Raw genomic sequence first — 21,839 nt, 5'->3', positions numbered from 1 at the left:
GAATATTTCGTATATCTATATGGGGGTAGAGAACCGTCAGACCCCCCGATGGTATCTTGACATCGGTGGTGGCCAGACCAAAGGAGGCTCCAGACCGGTCAGCTGGAGTAGATGACCGGAGGTGGAAGGGGAGGTGGAGGGTTACACTCTTGCACTGCAACACAAGTCCAAACAATATGCCTTTTTTAATAAACTGACATCCTAATGATTTCTTTGTCACAACTTTTCTGTTTGGCCACACACACAGTCTGTCCTGGCTCCTGGCTCACGTCCCTGTTAGTTAAAACAATGTACAGGATACTTCCTGCAAACACTGGCAAACCACAGAAACTTCCTCACATCTCCTGCTGATGTTTCTGCACAAGAAAGGAAACACTTAAGAACAAGTTGTTGCAACATTTCTCAACAGAATCTGTCTAACTGCAGTTTACTGAACACAAGTCTGTGGTGTGTGTCATGACTTTTCTTACAACCACCAACTACAGCAGTGGTTTGATTCCTTCAGGAGGATCCCAGCAGATATTCTGTGGTCTACTTCTGTCTTTCAGATGTGCTTTAAGAATCACAGAGCTCCAGGTTGGCTGATCAGTCGAAAGTTGACTGGGGTCAGAAAAACAATCACTTGGTTACTTGGTTTGTGTGTCTGTTGGTTAAGGTATAATTAATTACCTATTGTCAAGCCTGTCTGCCAATTAAAAAGCCCCAAACACAATGGGGCCTTCCTTCTGTTTTAAATGACATAAGGCCTTGTTGGAGTTTTAAATACTCCGTATAACTGCAGCCATTATTTGTGATTAAGTTAGGCCATTGATTTCCACCGTTTAAAAGCCTTTGTGCATTACAGTCGTATTATGTTTTTACAGATGAAATACAGAGGATGGCTGTTGTCTGTAAAAGATGAAGCATCGTTTTTGCTAATCAGACCACATGCAGCTGATGGGAGAGTTGATATAGCAAGAGACAAAAGATAGCACGCTTTAGAAAATATAGTTTATGTCTATACAAATTATCTGAGGAAAAACAATGGCAACAACCACATACTACACTTTATCTGGCAGTGTTTTGGTGAAATGAGAGACACAAATCAGTCAAGTCAGCTGCAAATTTAGTGAAACTGTCAATATCAGTAAATCATTTGCACATTCAGTTTGAGATGTTCATATACTGCAATATCAGGATGGCAGCCTCCACTCCACTCTCAATGTCACATTTTATATCGTACACTACCAGGGGAGATGTTACACATGAAGAGAGCCCTGCAGTTCCAGTGCAAACAGTTAAATCATTCGGTAGTTAATGGCCAAATAGAGAACTGACAAAAGTCGAGTCTGAGGAAATGTTGCACAACACCAGACCATAAATACCACTGCAGCAAGATCAAGAGAGAAGTATTTGGCTCGTTATCTGCTAAATGCTCTACTATGTCCACCAGCTAACTTTTACTTTGTGCCATTTGGTGCTGAGCAGCGTAAAGAGAGTGTTGAGATCTTTTTTGCTGAAAGACAGTGAGGATAAGAGCTGTGAAGTTGAACCATGACAGTAAAGTTTTGAGCTAGAAAACTAAAACGAGGAATTAAAAAATCTTGGTAGAGCAAAGCGGAAGCTGCAAAGTCTTGAGATAATTTTGTGTTGGTTTTTCGATGTGGGACTCCTTTCCCATTACATGTGGGCATTTGACCCGTTGTTGATGTCAAATTTATATCTAGCACCTTTAACCAGGTAGAACTCTACATGTATTCATTTATTCATCACTCTTTAAAAATAGATGTTAATAAAATAGAGGTTCAAATGGATGTCCCCAGTCAGCATTTAAGGCTAATGCAAAGAGAAAATAAAAGCATGCTCAAATAATTAAGGTCCATTAAGGTCATTGCTACAGGGCAGTTGTGTTGTGACAAGTAATATAGGCTTCCTGTGGTCCAATGACATGTGTATCATCCTTCCTTGTTATGTCATAGCCAGACAACTAATGCTGCAGCTCAAATTTGAAAATGATGAACTTTGATTTTTACTGACAAACTACTACAAACTTTAAGACACAAAGAAAGAGTGCAAAGATCCATCATTCATCCATTTTTATATGTCTGTTTACACCGTCTTTTGTTGCACAGCATGATGTTTTCTCTTCCCAGTAAGACTGGATTATGCCATCGCGTGTACAGTCAAATTGAGTAGTCTATATTCATGACGTTCCACTTCCGGGATTGCTCCGTTGCCACTGGAAATTTCAGTCTTTTCAGCCAGATGTCTAGTACCTTTCCCTTTCTTTGTGTTGGTATTTTAATCTCCGGTTGATTTATGAGGACTACGGTTAACTGCTCCTCAGATCTCTGCAGGGTAGAGCCATACAGCTAGACTATCTGTCCAATCTAAGTTTTCTGTTGCACAGCTAAATCAGTCTTTGAACGTACACACGTTCCACCCGAACAAGTTCCTTCCCAAGGCTATTTTGCAGCGAGACCGGGCCTGCTGCCGATGCTTAGCGTCTCCCATGACGATTGTGATTGGTTTGGAGAAACGGCAATAAACCAAAGCACATTTTTCTCCAATCCCGGAATGCTGTGTGGACTAAGTGAGACCACATTGAGGAGACTCTCTTCCCATTTGGAGACTACATTTCTATCCTGGTTTGAGTTACAAAGGTCCTGATACACATTGTGTGTGTTTGTAGGTTTATCAGAAAGGAAATGGCACATGGGGAAGGTGAGGTCACTGTCATTGTGTTTGTTAATGTGTGTGGGTGTATGTGAGTATAATCACTGATAAATCCTATGATTAAGGGGTCCAAGTGGGCCCTTTGTATGTCAGGGTCCTGTGCTTTAAAGTGAAATTTTTATAGTTGATAAATCAGAATGTTGAGGTCAAAGGTCACAGTCCACACCAAAAACCTTTTTATAACTGTAGATGAAAGTATGGCTGATAAATCAAAACATATTCATGTTTTTTCTCTAAATAAAAGAAACCACACCTCATGTCCACAGTTTTTTAGATACAGGATTTACTATACATTTCCTCTCATTTTGTCCCAAAATACATCAAGTTGTTTTTTATTGGAAGAAATAAAATAATCTCAGTCAGCCATTTTTGGTGAGGCTAACAATGTGAGGATTACACACAACATGTATCTGCAAGAGACAAATAATTAAACTTATAGTAGATTAGAAAACCTCAACATCTCTGAGCTGTGTGGATCCAGTTGGTTCACTGTTTTGGTTTGACTCCAAAGCAGTTGAAGCAGCTGTGTTTAAATAGACAAGAATTCTCTGAGCCTTCAGGATACAGTAAAATAAACGTCATCATGTGTTTCCCAGTTTGGGGTTGGAGAGGATTTTTTAGACCGGGGATGTAGAGATAGACATGGACATTTACCAGACAGGGAGGCCTAAAAAAGGTCTCTTTTTAGTTGCATTATGAGGAAAGTTAGGATGTGCAGCTTGACTCATAGTAGGGATAAAAAGTCAGGAAATCTCAGCTCTGCTTTCACCATTTTGTTGAACTTTAGGAAACTGCTTTCCACAGGAAGTGAACATGGTGAGTGATGAGACAGTTAATTATGTTATTTGAATGTGGTGTTGGCGCACGGGCTGTGACACATGCCTTTGGTTTGGAAAACCAGCGTTTAAATCCCACTGTGATTCATCAACCAGTGTGTCCCTGAGCAGTAAAACTCAACCTGAGCAGTACAAATTAACAACCTAGTTGCTCCAGAGGCGTGTGACCTCTGACATACATTACACACATGTAGCATGTAAGGTGCTTTGCATAAAAGTGTCAACTTAATTACATTTTATATTATTTTTATGTAATAATAATAATATAAAATGTTCTCCTCTGAAATCCTCCAAGACGTCTTGAATCTATGAAGCTGCAGGCCATCATGAAAGAAAAATTCACGGAATTCAAATGAGTGGTGAGTGAGGAAAATAAGGGCAGATGAGAGAAAAGAGAAGGGAAAAAAAGAAGCAGAGAGAGTGCTGAGTGAGGAGAGGAGGCGGGGTTATTAACAAGTAGGGAGAGACATGAAAGAAGAGAGCGATGAGAGAAGGGAGAAGAGAGGGTGAGTGACGGGAAGGAAAGGTGCTGACTGGCAGAAACAGTGTTTGTCAAAACAGCTGTCTCAGTCAGATGGAGGTGACACTAGGACTGCAAGAATACATAAACATGTCATTCGTTCCACTCATATGATACGTGCTACAGCAAAGCCCTATTTTTTTGATCAAATTTTATTTTTATTTTTATATTTAAAAAAATAAGTAAACATACCATTAACGAACAGTTACAAACAATACACTGGGACATAGGAACGCATTCTAGGGACACAAAATCCCAGAGTGGAAAAACGGGAGGGAGGGAGACAGACACACACAAACAGACACACACACAGACAGACACAAGACAAGGGACCAATCCCACATGCAAACAAAAGAAAAGGCTGCAGCCACTGCCTTCAAGGACTCAGCAATGCTGTGCCAAGTCTCCAAAGTCTTCCCCGGGGCTCCACCCACACGAGCCGTCTAAAGTTCTATGTATGTAACATCCAAAAAAGAAAGGATCCTTGAACAAACAAATAAGTCATGTGGTGGCTTTCAATGGGTTGCAATCATCCTCTTAGCGGCTGTAAGTCCAGCAAACACAGCATGTTTTTTGAGCTTTAGCAAGCTGGAAGGCTGACAGGTCACTCATAATAAAAACATTGACAGTAACAGGCTCAAAAACATTAATCAAGTTGGAAATTCTGGAAAAAAGTGCATAAAGGGTTGTTAATTATTTTCATGTGATGCATTTTCACTGGGGTGAGGCATGTCCTATGTATGAAATTGTAGTGAATCTGCTGACGATCTGGATTGCAAGCTACCTGTGGAATGTTAGACCATGCAGTATGCCAGTCAAGAGCGGGGTCTGGGCAATCAAGTGCCAAGAGCCAACGCGGCCAGATATCACCAAGAACTGATAAAGCCTGCATACCATACTACAGTTTTTAGGCTGCACAGTAAATAAGGTAGGATGGATGGGTAAAGGCCTCTGCCAAGAGACAACATGTTCCTTAAGTGCCAACCTTTACTGAAGGTAAAAGAAAAAAGAGGAACAAGGCAGACCAAATGCATTTTTTAAGTAAAAAAAAGGTAACAAGCCAACCTCATCAAAAATGTCTTTAAGACAATGCACTCCCATCAAACAGGAATGCTGTATTATTGAACATAGGGGAAAAGTGTGCCAATTACAAGCTATGTGGCGGCATGTCTCACCTAATCTCCAAGTGTTGATATGATGAGAGATAATGGGGCCAAGGCGTAGCTGGCACTGTTTGTTTGAAATATTGGCAAAGACAACGTCATGGAGTGACCAAGGCTCTGTCATAGCACGTTCTAAGGTATGCCAGCAGCCAGACACATCTGGAATAAACCAAGGGAGAAGGGGTCTTAACACAAAGGACCAGAAATAATGTTTAAAGTTGGGAACTGAAAGGCCACCATCCTCACTACTTCTCTGTAAAGTAGACATCTTAAGTCGTGGGTGCTTGCCTTTCCAGATTAATTTTGATACTGCTGATTGTAATTTCTGCCAGTAGCCAGCAGGAAGGGGGAGAGGAAGCAAATTTTTCCAGCTACCTTTTTGGCAAATGTCATGCAAATATAAAAAAAAAAAAACACTATACAACATCGTACATGTATACTTGTTAAACCCCCCAAAAATTCAGTTTGGTAGAACGTATGTGTAAGAAAACTACAACAAAATTCAGATGTCAGTGAATGATGTAATTACATTTGGAATACTGCACAACGACTATGATCTTATTTGGGTCATGGTATTCTCCTAATCCTGCTCATCCTAGACCATGTACTGTAGCCAAAGTCAGATATGGTAAAGGAAAGATAAGGTGTAAAAATCCAGACTAATTGGTGCTGGATATAGAAGCAGGCGACAGTACAGTATGGTCAGAGTGGTCCAGATGCACACGCACAAGATAACAGACTTGGCCTCTTTTAGCAGAACAATTATGTTGCATCAAAACCCAGTAGAGGCTTGGAATGTTGTTGTTTTTCCACTTAAGGAAGACACTCAATAGAGAGTAGTCTGTTATTTCTGAAGAAGTGTAAATGCTTTTCATATTCACTGGAAATTGGATTGAGAGGAATGTAACAGACTAATAATTATCAGTCAAGGAAAATTAGTGTGAGACTGGTAAACAAACTGAGGGTTGGCTTGTGTCACATGATCCCTTTACATGGAACTCATGGGGTCGTATTTTAAGTAGTTGTTAAGTCCAGTTTAAGTGTGATATAGAAACACTGTTAGTAGGTGGCTGACAACAAAAGACAATGTTGCCTTTATCTTTTAGAAAATGGTGAATTTTGTACTGTTAATTTTTTTTTGTTTAAAGATATTTTAGTAACACAACAAGAAAATAAAAAAATGTGTGCTCTATATATGTGTATATAGCTTTAGTTGCTATGAGCAGATATTGTAGTGCAAGAAGTGATATTGTAGGTAAAACTACAAATTAAAGACATTAGCTGTATTTCCATAAACCTATTTTGATGGAAATTTTGAAGTATCACTTTAGCAAAGCTGAATGGAAATGGCAAACTTCAATTTTGCAAGGGGTGTTTTTTTGTCTTTGTCAAAAAATTGTTATGTCATGCACTTAATGGGATATGGAAACGCATGTGCTGAATAAGTCTTCTGGATATTCCCATGACGTATCTTAGCCTCCAGACAGCATGAAACTAACCAATTGAAAGACCTGACATGAAAGAACAAATACAACTTACCAAAGTGAAACAAATCCTGAAAAACTCTCACCATTTGTTCTCTCATAGGTGGGTTAGATGGCCAAGGTGCCATGTTTTGTTTCCGGTTCACAACCTCTATTCTCTGGATTGCTATTGTGTTTACTGGCCATGCATAAAGCAAAAATGTGCCACGTAGGCCAAAGTCTGTCACAACTCTGTAGAACTTTCTACACACACAGTCATGAATACCAAATCAGAGGGTCACTCAAATGGACCAAGGATGATGCAGTGTGTTGAGAGGCTTGTTTCCGGGTTGAAAGACATGATTCCCTAAAACGGTGTTTGAAAGGGTCTGCAATAGGCTTTGCGGTATCTCTCTTTGGTGGGTGTGTCTCTGGTTTAGTGGCTGTGTCACAGGTGATATCTAATCAGCAGAGACTTGCATGCAAACTGGTAATACAACAAGGTAATAAAAAGGCCCTGCGCTTGCGCACACACCAGGGTGTTCAACGTTTAAACAAAACAGTTTGCTACGTTCTGAAAAGAGCGACTGTGAAACTGCAAATTATAGACAAGAATGAGCTCTGTGTAGGAGCAGAATTCAAATTTCAAGGGATGGATACTTTATGAGTTAGGTGTGGCAGGTAGAGGAGGATGTGGAGAGAGAGGAAGGGAAAGGACAAGGACAGGAAAAGGTGCGGAGAGGAATGTGTTGGGGCTAGACAGACAGGAGGATATAGCCAAACTGACTGCAATATGTGTCTTTTCCCATAGGAAGACAAACAGGGAGAGAACATTTAAAGTAGAGAGAGGGTGAAAAAAGATGCATATAACTTTTTGCTTGTATTGCCTCACCAGTTATACCACCACTTGTGTGTGCTCTTCATGTGATTTCCTCTGCGAGCACAAAGGCCTTTGGGAGAATTGCTTGATGGCTCCACAGCTTGAACTTCCATGAGTAGAGTGACTGTTCCCCGCCAGAATAATGACTGCACATCAGCCGGGTGCTCACATCATAGTTGACTCAGGCAAGAGAGATGAATTGCGGTGCACAAATGATAACACAGAGCGTTATCACTAATCAATCATTTAGGCCACATGGATGTTGCTCTTGGCTTCTTGACAGACTTGCCCCCGAAAAGAGGTCATGAAAAGCAAAGAGAAGATGTAAGGAGGAGCATGAGAAGAATGAACTTGAAAGAAAGATAAAAGAGAGACAATGTGATGCTCTCATTGTGGTTGGAGTTTCGTTTTTGCTGACAAAAGCCCAGAGTGCGACTGAGGTGGCAACAACAACCAAAACATGAAAAACTACATCAAGTGTGTAAGTGTGCTTTCTCTCTGAACATGTATACTCACTGAAAAAAATCAGTTGGACATTTGGAAAAGTTGAGAGTCTAGTGCAATGATGATGATGCATCACATGGATGGGTCTATCCTGCGGAAATATAACATGACTTCTCTCCTCTAACATTACTTACATAAGGTAGCGCTTGTTTCTCCCTTGAGAACTTGTGTTGAACTCAAAAAACATTTTACATTATTTGAATAAATGTGTGTATTGATTAGGCAGCATGAATGAACGCTTTGTGATGGGGTTGTTAAATGCTGCCAACCTGCTGGCATGCTGGGTTCAGACTGTTTTAACTGTACCACATGTCGGTCATGTGTGGGACGATTTGGTTGTTTATGTGCAGGTTGTCATCAGCATAAAGCAGACAGAACACTGTGTTCAATTAAACATTAAAAACGTTTTAGTTCAATTAAAAATATAATTCAGCTTTTTTTTTTTAAAACGCATAAAAGAAAATATATATTATAATAACAACTTCAGAGTTTGAATAAACTGATGAGCAGTGAGGTTCAGTGCAGTTAAACCTTAAACTTAAGCTAAAGTGAAATTACAGGCTTCTAACTGTCTGAGCACACTGCAAACCTGACATAAAAGTAACGTAAAACAAATCTCACTAAACAAATGAGAAGATGTTTTTTGCAGCACATGCTTGCAGAGTCACTTGCACAGGAAGACACAGAGCCGGCTGTACTTCCTGAGGAGGCTGCGCTCCTTTAACATCTGCAGCAAACTGCTGTGGATGTTTTACCAGTCTGTGGTCACCAGTGTCCTCTTCTACACCACAGTGTAGAAGAGGACACTGAGGACACTGAGGACAATACAATACAATACAATACATACATATATACATGCACACCTGGACTTAAATTCACATTCCCACCTGGTCACTTTATCACTTTAACACAGGACTCAACACTCACACTTTTGACAATAATTGATGGTCTTTTCTTGGTTTATTTGACGAATGTTCTTATTGTTGTTATTATTATTATTGTTATTTAGTTGTCTTTATACTTTCTTTTTTATCTATTTTTTTATTTCTTTTTGTATTGCTAAAACTGCAGCTGGAACCTTCAATTTCCTTGCGGGAGTCATCCCAAAAGGATCAATAAAGAGAAGTCTAAGTCTAAGTCTAATTCTAAGTCTGCGTTGTGTACGATGCCAGCGACCTCACCTTATGTCATATTTAGCATCTCCAGATCAATACAGATTCTTATTTCTTTGTTTAAAGACAAAGAAATGCACCATTTCAACAAGGTCCTCCATGGAATTGTAGGACAGCCAGAAGTTTTTTTTAATTTACAGTGTCTTTTTAAAATGAATAAAATACTTAAAAATCAAGTCTCCTATATTTCCGAGACAACTCAACCTATTCTCGTACCACCTGTCTGTCGTGTTTTTAGCATGATAGTTAACACCAGGGCCCTTTCTTTTTAGGAAATCCAAAAAAAAAAAATCTAACAGTGCCTCTAAATTATCTAAATTATTTATATTTTCTAGTTACAGTGTATACTTTTATTTACCCTGATTGCAAAGACTTAGAGAACAATTATCTGAAGCCAAAAGTCTACATCATTATTGTTCTCTGTGTGATTTTAATACATTTCTGGGAAATTCAATTTCCTTGAGTATTTTCTTTGGTATTTATAGTTATGTAACAATTTGTACATTCATGTGACATCCCTATTGTGCATAACAGGGCTGAGATTATATAACATTATCACACAAGGAAAACCATGCCAACCAAAGATAGGAAAAAATAGCTTAGACCTTAGAGGGTAATCTTGAAAATAAATACAACATTGTGTTGTATGCAGTCTCTCAAAAACATATGGTGAAGCATACAAAAGATTTCTAGGACTTTAAAGTTGTTGTTGTGTTTTAAACTGCTCAACTGCAGCAGCACAGCCCCACAGCAGCCAAAACCCAAAGTGGATTGTTTACATGTATACTGCAGCTCTAATGTGTGAATGTAAAGTAGGGTGGTGCTGAGAAAGACCTCAGGAAACCTGCCCTAAATAAATAAAGCTTAGAAAACTAATGTTTCCCGGAGGGCAGTGGGTGCTGTTGAGCTGTCAGTACACCGCAGACATGCGATATACACTAACAGCCAATCCTTGTCCTCTGGTAGGCTACTGTCCTGCTGTGATGTCATGAGGGCGTGCTTATAAATAGGGTGTCAGTCTCAGCTGCTTCAAAAGGGCAAGTGTGGTTGAGGGCTGAAAGAGTGTTTATACATGTGGGCCTATGGGAAAGAAAGAGCGAGGCTGAGTATGCGTGTGTGTGCGTGTGTTTGTGTGTCACACACAAAATCAGACTTTCATAATGCTGTAGAAGAGGAAGAGAGACCAAACACTGACTAACACATTATAATGATACTTTGTGTTGTGGATTTGAAGGCGTTTGGATTATCAAGTCCCTGGATTGTAAAGCACAGAACAGAGCCTGGAGGTAGGACAGCTGTGTTTTGTCTGTTTTTGCTTTATACATACACAGTCTTCACATAAATGCATGCATGTTGTATGTAAGCCTATATTTCAAAAAACACCTACTCCTGATACCTCCTGACATCGAGGCTATTTTAAGACCATGTCTTAAGTGTCTACTAGTTCGAACATTTCAGAATTGTCACAGCATTCAAATTATTTAATGTTATTAAACCATTTCAAATATGTTTACACTGTAAAAGGTGCAGATTTGTTTTTTACTCATTTTAACAAGGGTGAGTTAAAAGTTAGTGTTACATTAAGTAGTTATTGAGGTTTAATGAGTAATTTGAAGCATTTCTACTATGTGGTCAAAGCAATGTTTTGCAAATACATTTACTGCACGTGTTGAAAGTAGTAGTATGAAACTTGAAATAAAAGATCTTTCGGATATTCTTTTCTTTATTCTAACAGTTGCAACGCAAACAAGACCTCTGACCAAACAAAATTTTGCAGAAATGTCAGAATTTGTTTTTAGTGTTAGTTGCTCAGATTCAGTGAACCCAAATTATCTTTAATTTGTACATATATGGTTTAGTTTATGAGGACAGTAACATGTTTTATGGCTCAGTTGTAATTAGAGCGCGTGCTTCTCTCTCTTCCCTCACAGATTGGTCTGTACTGTCATCAATGTATTCTACGAAGCACTGCAAAAGCTCGGTGTTCTGTGTGCATGTGTATTTTTGTGTTTGCACGTGCACTTGTTTCGGTGTGTTCATGCGTGTACTATTATGTACATCTTTTGTGTGCTCATAATAATTATCCCACCAAGTTATTTCTGGCTAAATATTGGGGTATTCATGTCATAGTCAATCTTCTGTGTGTGTGTGTGTGTGTGTGTGTGTGTGTGTGTGTGTGTGTGTGTGTGTGTGTGTGTGTGTGTGTGTGTGTGTTAAACAGCTCAGGAGGGGGGGAAGAACAGAAACAGACTGAGCAGAGCTTCTTTTGTAAGATTGATTATGTAATACTGTAGGTACCCGCCCAGATTATTGATCTGATCAATGAGGTCAATGAACTGTCACGAGGCACCATAAAAGTGAAATCAGTGCAAAGTGTAAAAGGGTCAGCCGCTTTAAGCTTTAAGAAGGAAGTAAAAAATGCACTGAACATTAGACAAACATATATAAAAGACCAAATCGGTCCTTTAGTTATATTGCCTAGTATTGGATTGTGCACGGTGCATTTTCAGTGGAGACACTGTGTCGGGCTTCATTCATTCCAAAAACAGCCTCTTAAACATCCGTAATGGAATTTCTTTTAAATGAGTCTGCCCTCAACTTTCCAGCAGATCCATCCCACTCTCGCACCTCTGTCTTCTCTAAATGGAAATGTGTTAAGTTGAGGACATTTTAAGAATGATGACGAATTGCTGTGGACCGCAGACAGCATGATTGACAGCACACTAACACTGACACTTAATATGCACAGTATTACCACATGTAATGACACTATAAAGCTTTTACTTAGGGCAGTCAATTCATTCCAGTGGTGAAATAATTGTCATAAAAAAATATATATATATTCTCGTCATGGTCCACCTTGGCATTTTGAAATACATCCCAAAATTCAACATTTTACTCACTGACCACGGGAGAACTGGGTAAACACTTGTGAATGTGCATTGTGTTGTGAGTGTTTGAATGGTATAGGAATAAATCCTACGTACATAGATCTATGTTTACAGGCAGTTTACCAAACAATGGAGGTTGTCTGATGTAACAACATAAAACGTACATGATGTTCTCTTTTAGAAGTTGCTGTTATGTGTAATGGAAATGAGGACCTAAATGCAGAGATGAGTCAGGAAGGCAAGAGAGAGTTCGTAACTAAGATTATTTATTAACAAAAGGGAGTCCAACCAGCACTGGGAAAAAACAACACAAGGGAAAAAACAAGTCCCAAATCCAAAGAGACAAAAATACGAAAAGTCCAAAATCCAAAAGGGTCCGAAAAGAAAAGAAAAACTAGGAACAAAGAAACTGGGAAATAAAACTCACAGGGAAAACGACAACCTCAGAAAAAAAAAATGCAGGAACAGGCCAACAGGCCAACAGCAAACAGCACTCACAAACACACCAAAAAGAAATAAGGATCTGATGCAGGACAAAGAAAGCACAAAGACTAAATACAGAGGGTATCAAGGAAACAAGAGGCAGGTGACAAGAAGGCTGGGAAACATGTAGAAAACATCAGGCAATCACGGAGGAGGGAAAACACAGGAATCAGAACTAAATACAAAATATGCATTGTCATTCAGTCCTGGCAGGTGAGTTGCTATGCAGTGGTGGAAAAATGAACTAACTTTTACTTACTGTAAGTGAAATTATTAAAACCACACTAAAAATACAACAAAAGCCCTGTATTGAAAATGTTACTTAAAGCGATAGTGCTTAGTTTCTGTCGCCCCATGAGGAATTCTAAGTGATGACAACAAAACTGTTGGCAAGTCGTCCCCCCACGCTACGCAGTTGCTAGTGGCCAAGGAGGACCAGAGATGGGAAGTAACGTTACTGTACTCAAGTAGATATTTCTGATATTTTTACTTTACTTTACTATTTATTTTTTTGGGCAACTTTTTACTTTTACTCCTTACATTTTAACACAAATATCAGCCATTTCTACTCCTTCCATTTAACAAAATTGGCTTGTTACTTTAGTCGCGTACAAAAGGTCGTCTATCAGCTGTGAGTGTGAGTGCCACAAAGTGAGGGAAAAGAAAAAGAAACTAGCTGTCCGAAGGAAGCTTGTGTGCATGTTTGAGAACTGTAAGTCATATGACTTATGCTGTCAGTTCATTTAAGCCTGTTGTTGTATTGGTCTGTAGTTCTTGCAAATTAAAAAGTTAGCTTGTTTGTGTTCTTCACCTGTTACCTAGGTTACACCTGGCTGTTGGTTTGACATAATGGCGATTGTTGGGCATCCTTGCTCATTAAGATAAAGTAATTAGTAGTGGGTTTATTGTTGTTATTTACTAGCATTAATGATTCCTATGCATTGTGTATGGTAGCCTTTACAATGTTATTTATTTTATTACCACACAAACAGCCATAGCAGAGCTACCCCCCCCCCCCCCCCCCCCCCCCCCATGTTTATACTGATGCTTGATTGTAATAAAGCATCAAGAGAGAGAAGTTGTCTCCGTCCGTGTTTTAACAAACACACCTGGACCAAAGTTTGAAACCAGAATCAGCTTTAAATCCAGTCATAATCTAGTCGTCACTAAATTTAGAAAAAAATTTCACTGAAGTTAGTCATTATTTTTGCGTCATCAAAACCAAGTTGAATCTGATTGGATGGGAATATACACAGACTACTCACAAAATCACACTTGAAGTAATATCTTGCTACACGGTCAGAATCGTATTAACCTGGAGTCACAGTAAATAAGCTATATTTTTTAGGCCTATAGGCAGACAGCCATTTAAAATGTGGCCAATGGCATATAAAGAGTCCTTTTTCCATGTCCACTGTAGTTTCTCAGCGTTGTCTCTAGTAACATCTGTCTGGTCCGGGTAGCTTTGTCATTCACAAGGCTACTTTTACTTTTATACTTTAAGTAAATTTCCAACCCTCTACATTGTTACTTTTACTTGAGTAAAGAAGTTAAATCAGTACTTCTACTTTTAAATCAGTACTTCTACTTTTACCAGAGTATTTTTAACCCAATTATCTGTACTTCTACTTTAGTACGGAAAGTGAGTACTTTTGCGGTCTCTGAGGAGGACACAGAGGATTAAAATTAATTTAAATGATCTTCACTTGAGTTTTTGCGCTTGAAAGCCGCAGGACGACATACTCTTCTGAACATAGCCATCTATAAATTCAGGAAGGTGTGTTTGCGTGTGTGTGTGTGTGTGTTATGCGCATATCTCTCGAACCGTTAGCATGATGGATTTCAAACTTGACAAGTGTGTTGCCACGGGCACGAGTAAGTGCAGTGCCACGTTTGACGTTGTTTAGATGACAAATGCAAAAGATATCATTAAATATATCGGTAAGAGAAGCACACGTTGGCTTTTGCCGCTCTACCCTCTGGCCACTCCCCCTCTCACCCTGGGGACCAGAGACTGAGGGCAACTAAAATTTGAGATACACCTCAGCCCCACAAAATGTGCTATTTTGGACTGGCTTTGACTTTGAATAAACAAATTCCCTTATTTCAGGAAGTCCCACACATGCAAAGCACAACCAGACAACAATTGCAGACGGAGCGTGAAGCCAGGAAGGCTATTCATTTAATAAAGCGAGAGGTATCTGTGTGTGTGTCCGTGTTTGGGGTGTGGGTAGGGGGGGAGGTAACCTGCACATCAGTAGACGCCATATGCAGAACTCGTTAAGGGGGACCCTTTTCCTGTTATTGTATTAGCTTGCTGTAAACTGGCAGAATGTAGCCTAATCTCGGAGATTATTCCTTCACAGCGCTGTGTAATACGAAAAAAAGATTTAAAATTGACCGGGTCAGATCCATTTTCATCAGACTCACCCTCGGGGTCGGGTTAATTCAGTCGTCAAAATACCCCCGCGAATCAATTCCCCTACTTCACCGTTAACCGTCAAGACACCAGACGTGTATGGAAATGAACCCCTCTGCTGATGGGTTAAATTCGTTGAGGATCATATGACACGAGGACGTCGTTAGGCCTGTTTTAGGGGGGCTAATGCAACCCCCCAAATGTTCCTTAGCACCCCTAAATGATACTAAGAACATCATTTTCAGAGGGTTGCGGACCGGAGCGATGCAAGTAAAAGGAGGATTTATCTTGTCTCGTTGCTACTCTTTGGTCTGAACTCGCTATGACCCCCCCCCCACACACACACACACACACGCCCACACACGCCGATACACACGCTAATGGTGAGAGGAAGCTCGATTACACAAAGTGATAAAGACTAAAATTGTAAGTTGTTTTTAATTACCTGCTTACCTTTAGCTACGTTTTCTTGAAGTAATGGAAAGGGGATTTTTTGTAATGCTATGGAAAACTGTATCCTAGCTAGAGTGAACGACCAAACTACAACAAAGGGTTAATTTAGCAAGCTATATCACAACTCTTTATTCTTTGCCAATATTATAGCCTATATCTAGTAGGCCTATTCTAAAACAATAGCAATCCCCATATGTTGTTGTCACTGAAAGCTAAATGCCAAAGGGTCCCTGTTAATGCTATTGCACCATTGTGTACTTCAATTCATTGAGCAGATGAGATGGATATTGGAAGATGTTTCAGCATAGAGAAAGAGAAGCAGGAGATTGGTAGGGCAGTTGATTCTGAAGGAGCCGGTGGGAGTGAGGTCAGTAGTGGTCAATAGGTCTAAGGATTGTTTTGTTTTCTTCTAACAATAAGCATTTGTTGGCAGGTCTAGGCACTATGCATAGCCTTAACTAAATTATTTCATTATACTTATTGGATATGCTAGCTATGTTCTTACCAATTTAACTTCCTGCATTCACTGGCTGTGATAAATTAATTAAATATGTAGATGTTATCTAAATGTAAGCTAAAGATACGCCAACAGATACGCATGTGAAAATAAAATGAAAGCAATCCTACATACAGTACATACATACATACATACATATATATACACACACACACACACATATATATATATACACACCAATCATTACTCCAAATCGTTTATTCCTTCCACCATCAGGTGAATGTGTTTTTACACAGTAGCCACTTTAAATAGGATCTGTATCAATAGCTTACATGATATAGTATGCAGTGATGCCTGTTTATTTTGTTTTTCTTTCTTTAGATATAGTATGCTATTACTTTATCATACATTGACACGAGCAGACAGCATTTATTAAGTCATTGCCTACAGAAGAACTCATCCGGAGCAAAGTCTGGCCTAAGTAAATTTCCCCATGCAGCTCTGATGTGTCTAAAACCAAACATTACAGTAACATTTGTTGAACAATGTAGAAATGGAAGAAGAGGTCTGTCACATTTGACGTGTTAACATCTTGGTTTTGTTGACTGGTTGTTGACATAAGTGTAGCTCCAATACAGGAACAAAAGATGTGAGTGCAAAGATTTTGCAAACGCAAGTTACAAATACCTCGGGGGCTAAGCACCCTCTATCTTTCAATCCTAGTGACGTCCCTGTAACTAAAACTGTCAGATGAATGGAGTGTAGTAAAATATTTCTCTCTAAAAATGTAGTGGACTGGAAGAAGAAAGTGGCAAAAAAAATACTTAAGTCAAGTACAAATAGCTCAAATTTGTACTTAAGTAAGCTACAGTGCTTGAGTAAACGTACTTAGTTATATACCACCACTGTCGCTTTGTGCAGATACATTCACACAAAACCTATATGTATCTTCTCACTCCATCTCTTCCATAGCAAAAACAAGCAAAAAGACAGTTTTTGCACTGCCTGTTCTTGTTCTGCCAATGTTGCTGCTTCTCTTTTGCTAATATGACTGCAAACACTGCTGTAGCTCCTATAGCATTTCACGAGCTACTATCTTCCCAGCAAACACCTGTAGGGTTGCAGGAAGTGATGAGGTCAGAGATGAGAAGCCGAATGTTAATGGTGACATCGCTGCATGTCATACCTCCTCTTAATCTCCTCATTTCCCTTTGGCATCCATTATCATAAAAAAGGCAAATATGCCCCAAAATACAGTACTTTTAAAAACTGACTAATAATTTGTACACCGTGAATTGACTGAAAAACTGAGGTAAATGCAATGAGGCTGATTTTACAAAGAAGTTAACAATAGGGGAACAAGACTCAGATGTATGCAGACCGCTGTCCTGGTTGGACTCATAATGACACAAAGGGAGATGTAACTTCCTCTCTGAAAGGGCACATTATGTTATCTCCTCTACACGAAAGGAAACACTAGCTGACCCTTTATCCTCTGAAAATATTGCTAAAATTTGAATGCAATTTGGCATGTTGTTCGGAAAAAGAAAAAAAAAATCTCCTGATATCCAAATAGTTTAATATTATTTAAATTTATACCACATCACCCACTGTCTCTGAGAAGCAACAGGCCCCAAGCACAAACGTCTCTCTCATGTCTCTCTCCAAGCTTCTAAACCTGAACTGGTTTGCCGGGTTGGTTCAGTGTGCAGAGCAGGCGCTCATACTGTATATTTAGAGGGTTAAGCCTCGACGCAGAATTCCTAGGTTCAACTCTGACCTTTGTGGATTTCCTGCATGTCTTCCCCCTTAATTTCCCATTCCTCACCTGTACTGTCCATTAAAGGAGAAAAAGCCCCCCAAAAAATAAATAAAAAAACTGTACTGGACCCTGTACTAGAGCTTTCTAATGCTGTCTTAATCCCTCATGAGTTGCGTTGTTCTGTGTGTTTTGACTATAGATCATGGAACAAGTGAGTGTTTTCTCAGCACTGGCTAACCAATCGCAGCACAGCAACTCCTCCCTGGGGTCCGATGGGCCGGCGAGATCTTCCGTGTACAGTGATGGGGAGCTTGTGCTGCTGGGTGTTGCAATGGCTATTCTGGTCCTGGCCATAGTTCTTGGTAAGTTATTAACAATTTCACATTTCATTTAGTTGCTGGTTTGTTGGATTCATTGAATGAAGGCTCAAAACTCAAATATAATTTTTTAGAACTTTTTGTTAAAATGTTGTGAATCTATCTTTTCTCCTGTCCAGGGAACGTGATGGTGATTACAGCCATCCTGCGCTTCCAGCGGCTCCAGACAGTCACCAACTTTTTCATTGCCTCGCTGGCTGTGGCTGACCTTATCATGGGTTTGGTTGTGGTCCCCTTTGGCTCCAGCTACATTCTGCTGGGATACTGGCAGTTTGGAAACTTCATGTGTGAATTCTGGACAGCAACTGACGTGCTGTGTGTGACGGCCAGCATCGAAACCCTGTGTGTGATTGCTCTGGACCGCTACCTCGCCATCACGTCGCCGCTCCGCTACCCTATGCTACTCACCAGGTATATGACTAAGATATTTAGGTTTGGCTGTGCAGGGGTTGAAGTAGAACAAATATCTATGTCTAGAAACTTTTACTCAAAAACGATTCTTACTAAGGCTGCATTTACATGGCTACATACGTTTTAAGTGGAGTTTTGAGTCAAAAGCAAATTCTGTGCACACAGAAGTGTTTTTTAGCTCCAGTCGAAGAAGTACTCTCCGTTTAAACTTGCATGCCTAAACCGCATATCTCATAAACATTCTTGTATACTGGGCTTGTGCGTGCCGGGGTAAACAGGAGGCAGCATGCATACTCCGCCCGTTGCTGGTAGTTGCCGTGGTCACGTTCGTAGCTTAATCGCAAAGAAGAAACTTCATGACCCAATCAGGCGTAAAAAGACGTGGTCAGCAGTGTTTAATCTGCTAATCATTTCAGCTGGAGGTGTAGGCCTATATATTGTCGGGTAGATTAATTTATAGTAAAACATCGTATTTTCAAAAATACATGTGTTTTGTGTGCCAAAATCATAATTTGTAAAATAACTAAAAGCAAAGTTTTCTCTTTTTAAACCAAAACGTAGCAATTCAAATGTAGCCTAAGTAATTCAAAGTGAGGAATGCTGCTGCTACACCAACTTCTAAATGTTCAACCTTTCCAGCATGTTGTACGTCAAGCCACACACCAACCAGTGATGTCACAGCAGGTGTTTCTATCTACTGTCAAAGTCAAAGCCTGTTGTGGCATCACTTTTTGGGGTGAAAATGCTGGAAAATTTGAATCCACACAACAGTGCAACAGCAACTTTCTGCTCTGTGGTTACAGTATATCCTCCCTCCTGCAGATTTGGTCCTCTACAAAATTTGGCCCCAAATTAGGATCCATTTATTTTTCTAGTAGTAGTTTCTTTATTAAATTTACAACTTAAAGGGGAACTACTCAGATTTTTACACATCAAAGTCCAAGTCTATTTACAGGTCTTGAGGACTACTAATGCATACGTGCAAAAAGTTGTTGAAAAAAAGAAAAAAAAAAGAGCTGCTGAAAATATGTTACATGCTTTTAGCACCTTCCATTCCATTTTTGGAATAATGGTGCTAATTTTGGACAGCCAGAATAAATCAATCCCCAGTCTGTGTTTTATTCATCTGTGAACAATATTCTTCATCTGTATGCACTCTCTTGTCTCCTTGCGGTTGACCAGGGGCCGGGCCTTTGCAGTGGTCCTCGGGGTTTGGGCAGTGGCCTCCCTCATCTCCTTCCTGCCCATTCATCTGAAGTTGTGGGTGTCTAATAACGAGGAAGCTCACAAGTGCTTGGCCGACGAGTACTGTTGTGATTTCAACACCAATGTGGCATATGCTGTGTCTTCCTCAATTGTGTCCTTCTACCTGCCACTGTTGGTGATGATTTTCCTGTACACCCGGGTCTTCCAGGAGGCTCAAAAACAGCTGGAGAAGATCAGAGGGAGGGAGAGGCATTTGTATAACTTGCACTACACAGCACAGCTGACTCCTGATAATAGTCCAGCAATGAGGGAACTCAGGGCAGGAACTGAGGTCGGAGAACTAGCAGGAGAGGACAGACTAAATGTGCAGAAAACAGGAGGTATGGACACTGGTAAGGAGGAAAAGTTTGGAGAGAGTAGACCAAGGACAGAGAAAGCGGAAGGAAAACACTCAGCGGCAAAGCGTCTTAAGTTCTGTCTGAAGGAGTGCAAGGCTGTAAAAACTCTGGGGATCATCATGGGAACCTTCACGTTGTGTTGGCTACCTTTCTTCATCCTCAACATCCTCATGACCTTCCTCAACTTGGATAATATTAACCTGCTTTTCAAACTACTGAACTGGCTAGGATACTCCAACTCTGCCTTGAACCCGCTTATTTACTGCCGCAGTCCCGACTTCAGGCACTGCTTTCAAGAGATTCTCTGTTTGAGGGGCAAATGGGGGAGTCAGAGAGGGAGGGGAGGATGGGGATGGTGCAAGGACAGAGAATGTTACTCGAGGCCCCCAGTTAGGACAAATGGGAACTCAGAACTGAATAGTGTCACAGGGGTGGATGTTCAGCAGAGCTCAGGGTGGAAGGGCAATTTGGAGAGCTCTATTCAGGATTGCTCACTAACTGTGGCTCCTCCAAATTCTTGCTGTCAGCAGGTTATAGATATAGCTCCTGGTTCCCTGACAAACTGGCAGGCTAACAGCTCTGCTACTGGGAGCTGTAAGGAAAATCTGGCTTCTATTGCTTGACCAATGAGGAGATGACTTTACATTGTGTGTGCATTGTCGTGTTGTTAACATCAATTTGCTGTAGCTGAAAATGTTTGTCTTGGGTTGAGAACGACTCAGCTTTGTGGGCTTTGTGTTCTTAACTAATTTTCTGTGTATTTTAGTTAATGTAACTGAGGTCACTGTTCTTCTTTGCTGCTGCGGTTTTCCTAAAAATAGCTACACAATTAAACCATTTTCAGCAGTATGTGTCAGCATTAAAAACAATCTGACTTTAAGTGAATTTTCAACGCATTGTAACGTAACTTATTGAGACACTGTACTGGTGAACACAATGCAAAAGTGTACAGCCTAAAAAGTAATGCTAATCAGACCAGGATGACTGCAAAGTGCTACTAAACAGGCTTCACCAAACTGTTACTTACACCAGGGCTATTTTTAGAAGATGTCTTTTTTATTTAGTTTATCCCCTGTTTATACCAAATAGATAAAAAATATGATGTTATAACTACCTAAACTAATGACTACTAAAATACAGGGCAAATAGGAGTAAACTATGAATGCAGTTATCAAGTGAAAAGGTTTTAATGACTGATCGATGATTACATTTGTACATGCTGCTTTATTTAAAGCCGTAGGAAAAAATCTAAACGTTGCTGTTGTTTAGAAGTGTAGAAAAATGAGCCACTTGCACAAGCTTGAAAAGGCAAAGCATGCACTCCATTGTCTCACAACTACAGTTAAAGCCATTACACAAAGATATTGTAGCACCAACTGCTTACCACCAGTGGGAAAAGACTCAGCATGTATCAAACAACATCTGTGGTCTCAATTTGGAGCAGTTGTATTGCTAAAACAGAACAAACTATTTAAATCTTGTATTAATTTTCTACATAATCCCGCCAAATTTGCATTGCTTATAAGCTTGTTTGCCATCAAAAAAATTGCATATGTAGAAAAAAAACATAGAGCAGAGATTAAATAATATGTCTGGTTTGCCCTTTGGCTAAAAAGTCTTAAGTCTTATATTATGACCTTTAGCCATTTTTTTTTCATTCCTGATAAACCTCACAGGTGGTCCAAAATCATTTGTCATGACTTGTGACTATTTTAACTTTCTCTCCTTC

The 21,839-nt window shown here is 39.9% G+C and overlaps 1 protein-coding gene across 1 annotated transcript; it reads left to right on the top strand.

The window, feature by feature from the left end:
* Window positions 1-10,300: 10,300 nt before the first annotated feature.
* On the top strand, window positions 10,301-20,987 carry LOC117955740 (beta-2 adrenergic receptor-like). The gene is made up of 4 exons (XM_034890425.1): window positions 10,301-10,539; window positions 17,918-18,080; window positions 18,215-18,506; window positions 19,689-20,987. Exons 2-4 carry the CDS (start codon window positions 17,921-17,923, stop codon window positions 20,731-20,733), a joined length of 1,497 nt encoding a protein of 498 aa, XP_034746316.1. The 5' UTR covers window positions 10,301-10,539; window positions 17,918-17,920; the 3' UTR covers window positions 20,734-20,987.
* The last annotated feature ends 852 nt before the right edge of the window (window positions 20,988-21,839 follow it).

Source organism: Etheostoma cragini, chromosome 13 (assembly GCF_013103735.1).
Source record: "Etheostoma cragini isolate CJK2018 chromosome 13, CSU_Ecrag_1.0, whole genome shotgun sequence".
Taxonomy (NCBI): domain Eukaryota; kingdom Metazoa; phylum Chordata; class Actinopteri; order Perciformes; family Percidae; genus Etheostoma; species Etheostoma cragini.
Note: the sequence above shows the minus strand (reverse complement) of the source record. Positions and strands in the feature narration are given on the sequence as shown.

Coding starts and splice junctions, on each gene's coding strand:
- LOC117955740 (XM_034890425.1), top strand. CDS start 17,921: ATGGAACAAGTGAGTGTTTTCTCAGCACTGGCTAACCAATCGCAGCAC. Junction 18,081..18,214: donor GGTCCTGGCCATAGTTCTTG/GTAAGTTATTAA, acceptor TCTCCTGTCCAG/GGAACGTGATGGTGATTACA. Junction 18,507..19,688: donor TACCCTATGCTACTCACCAG/GTATATGACTAA, acceptor GCGGTTGACCAG/GGGCCGGGCCTTTGCAGTGG.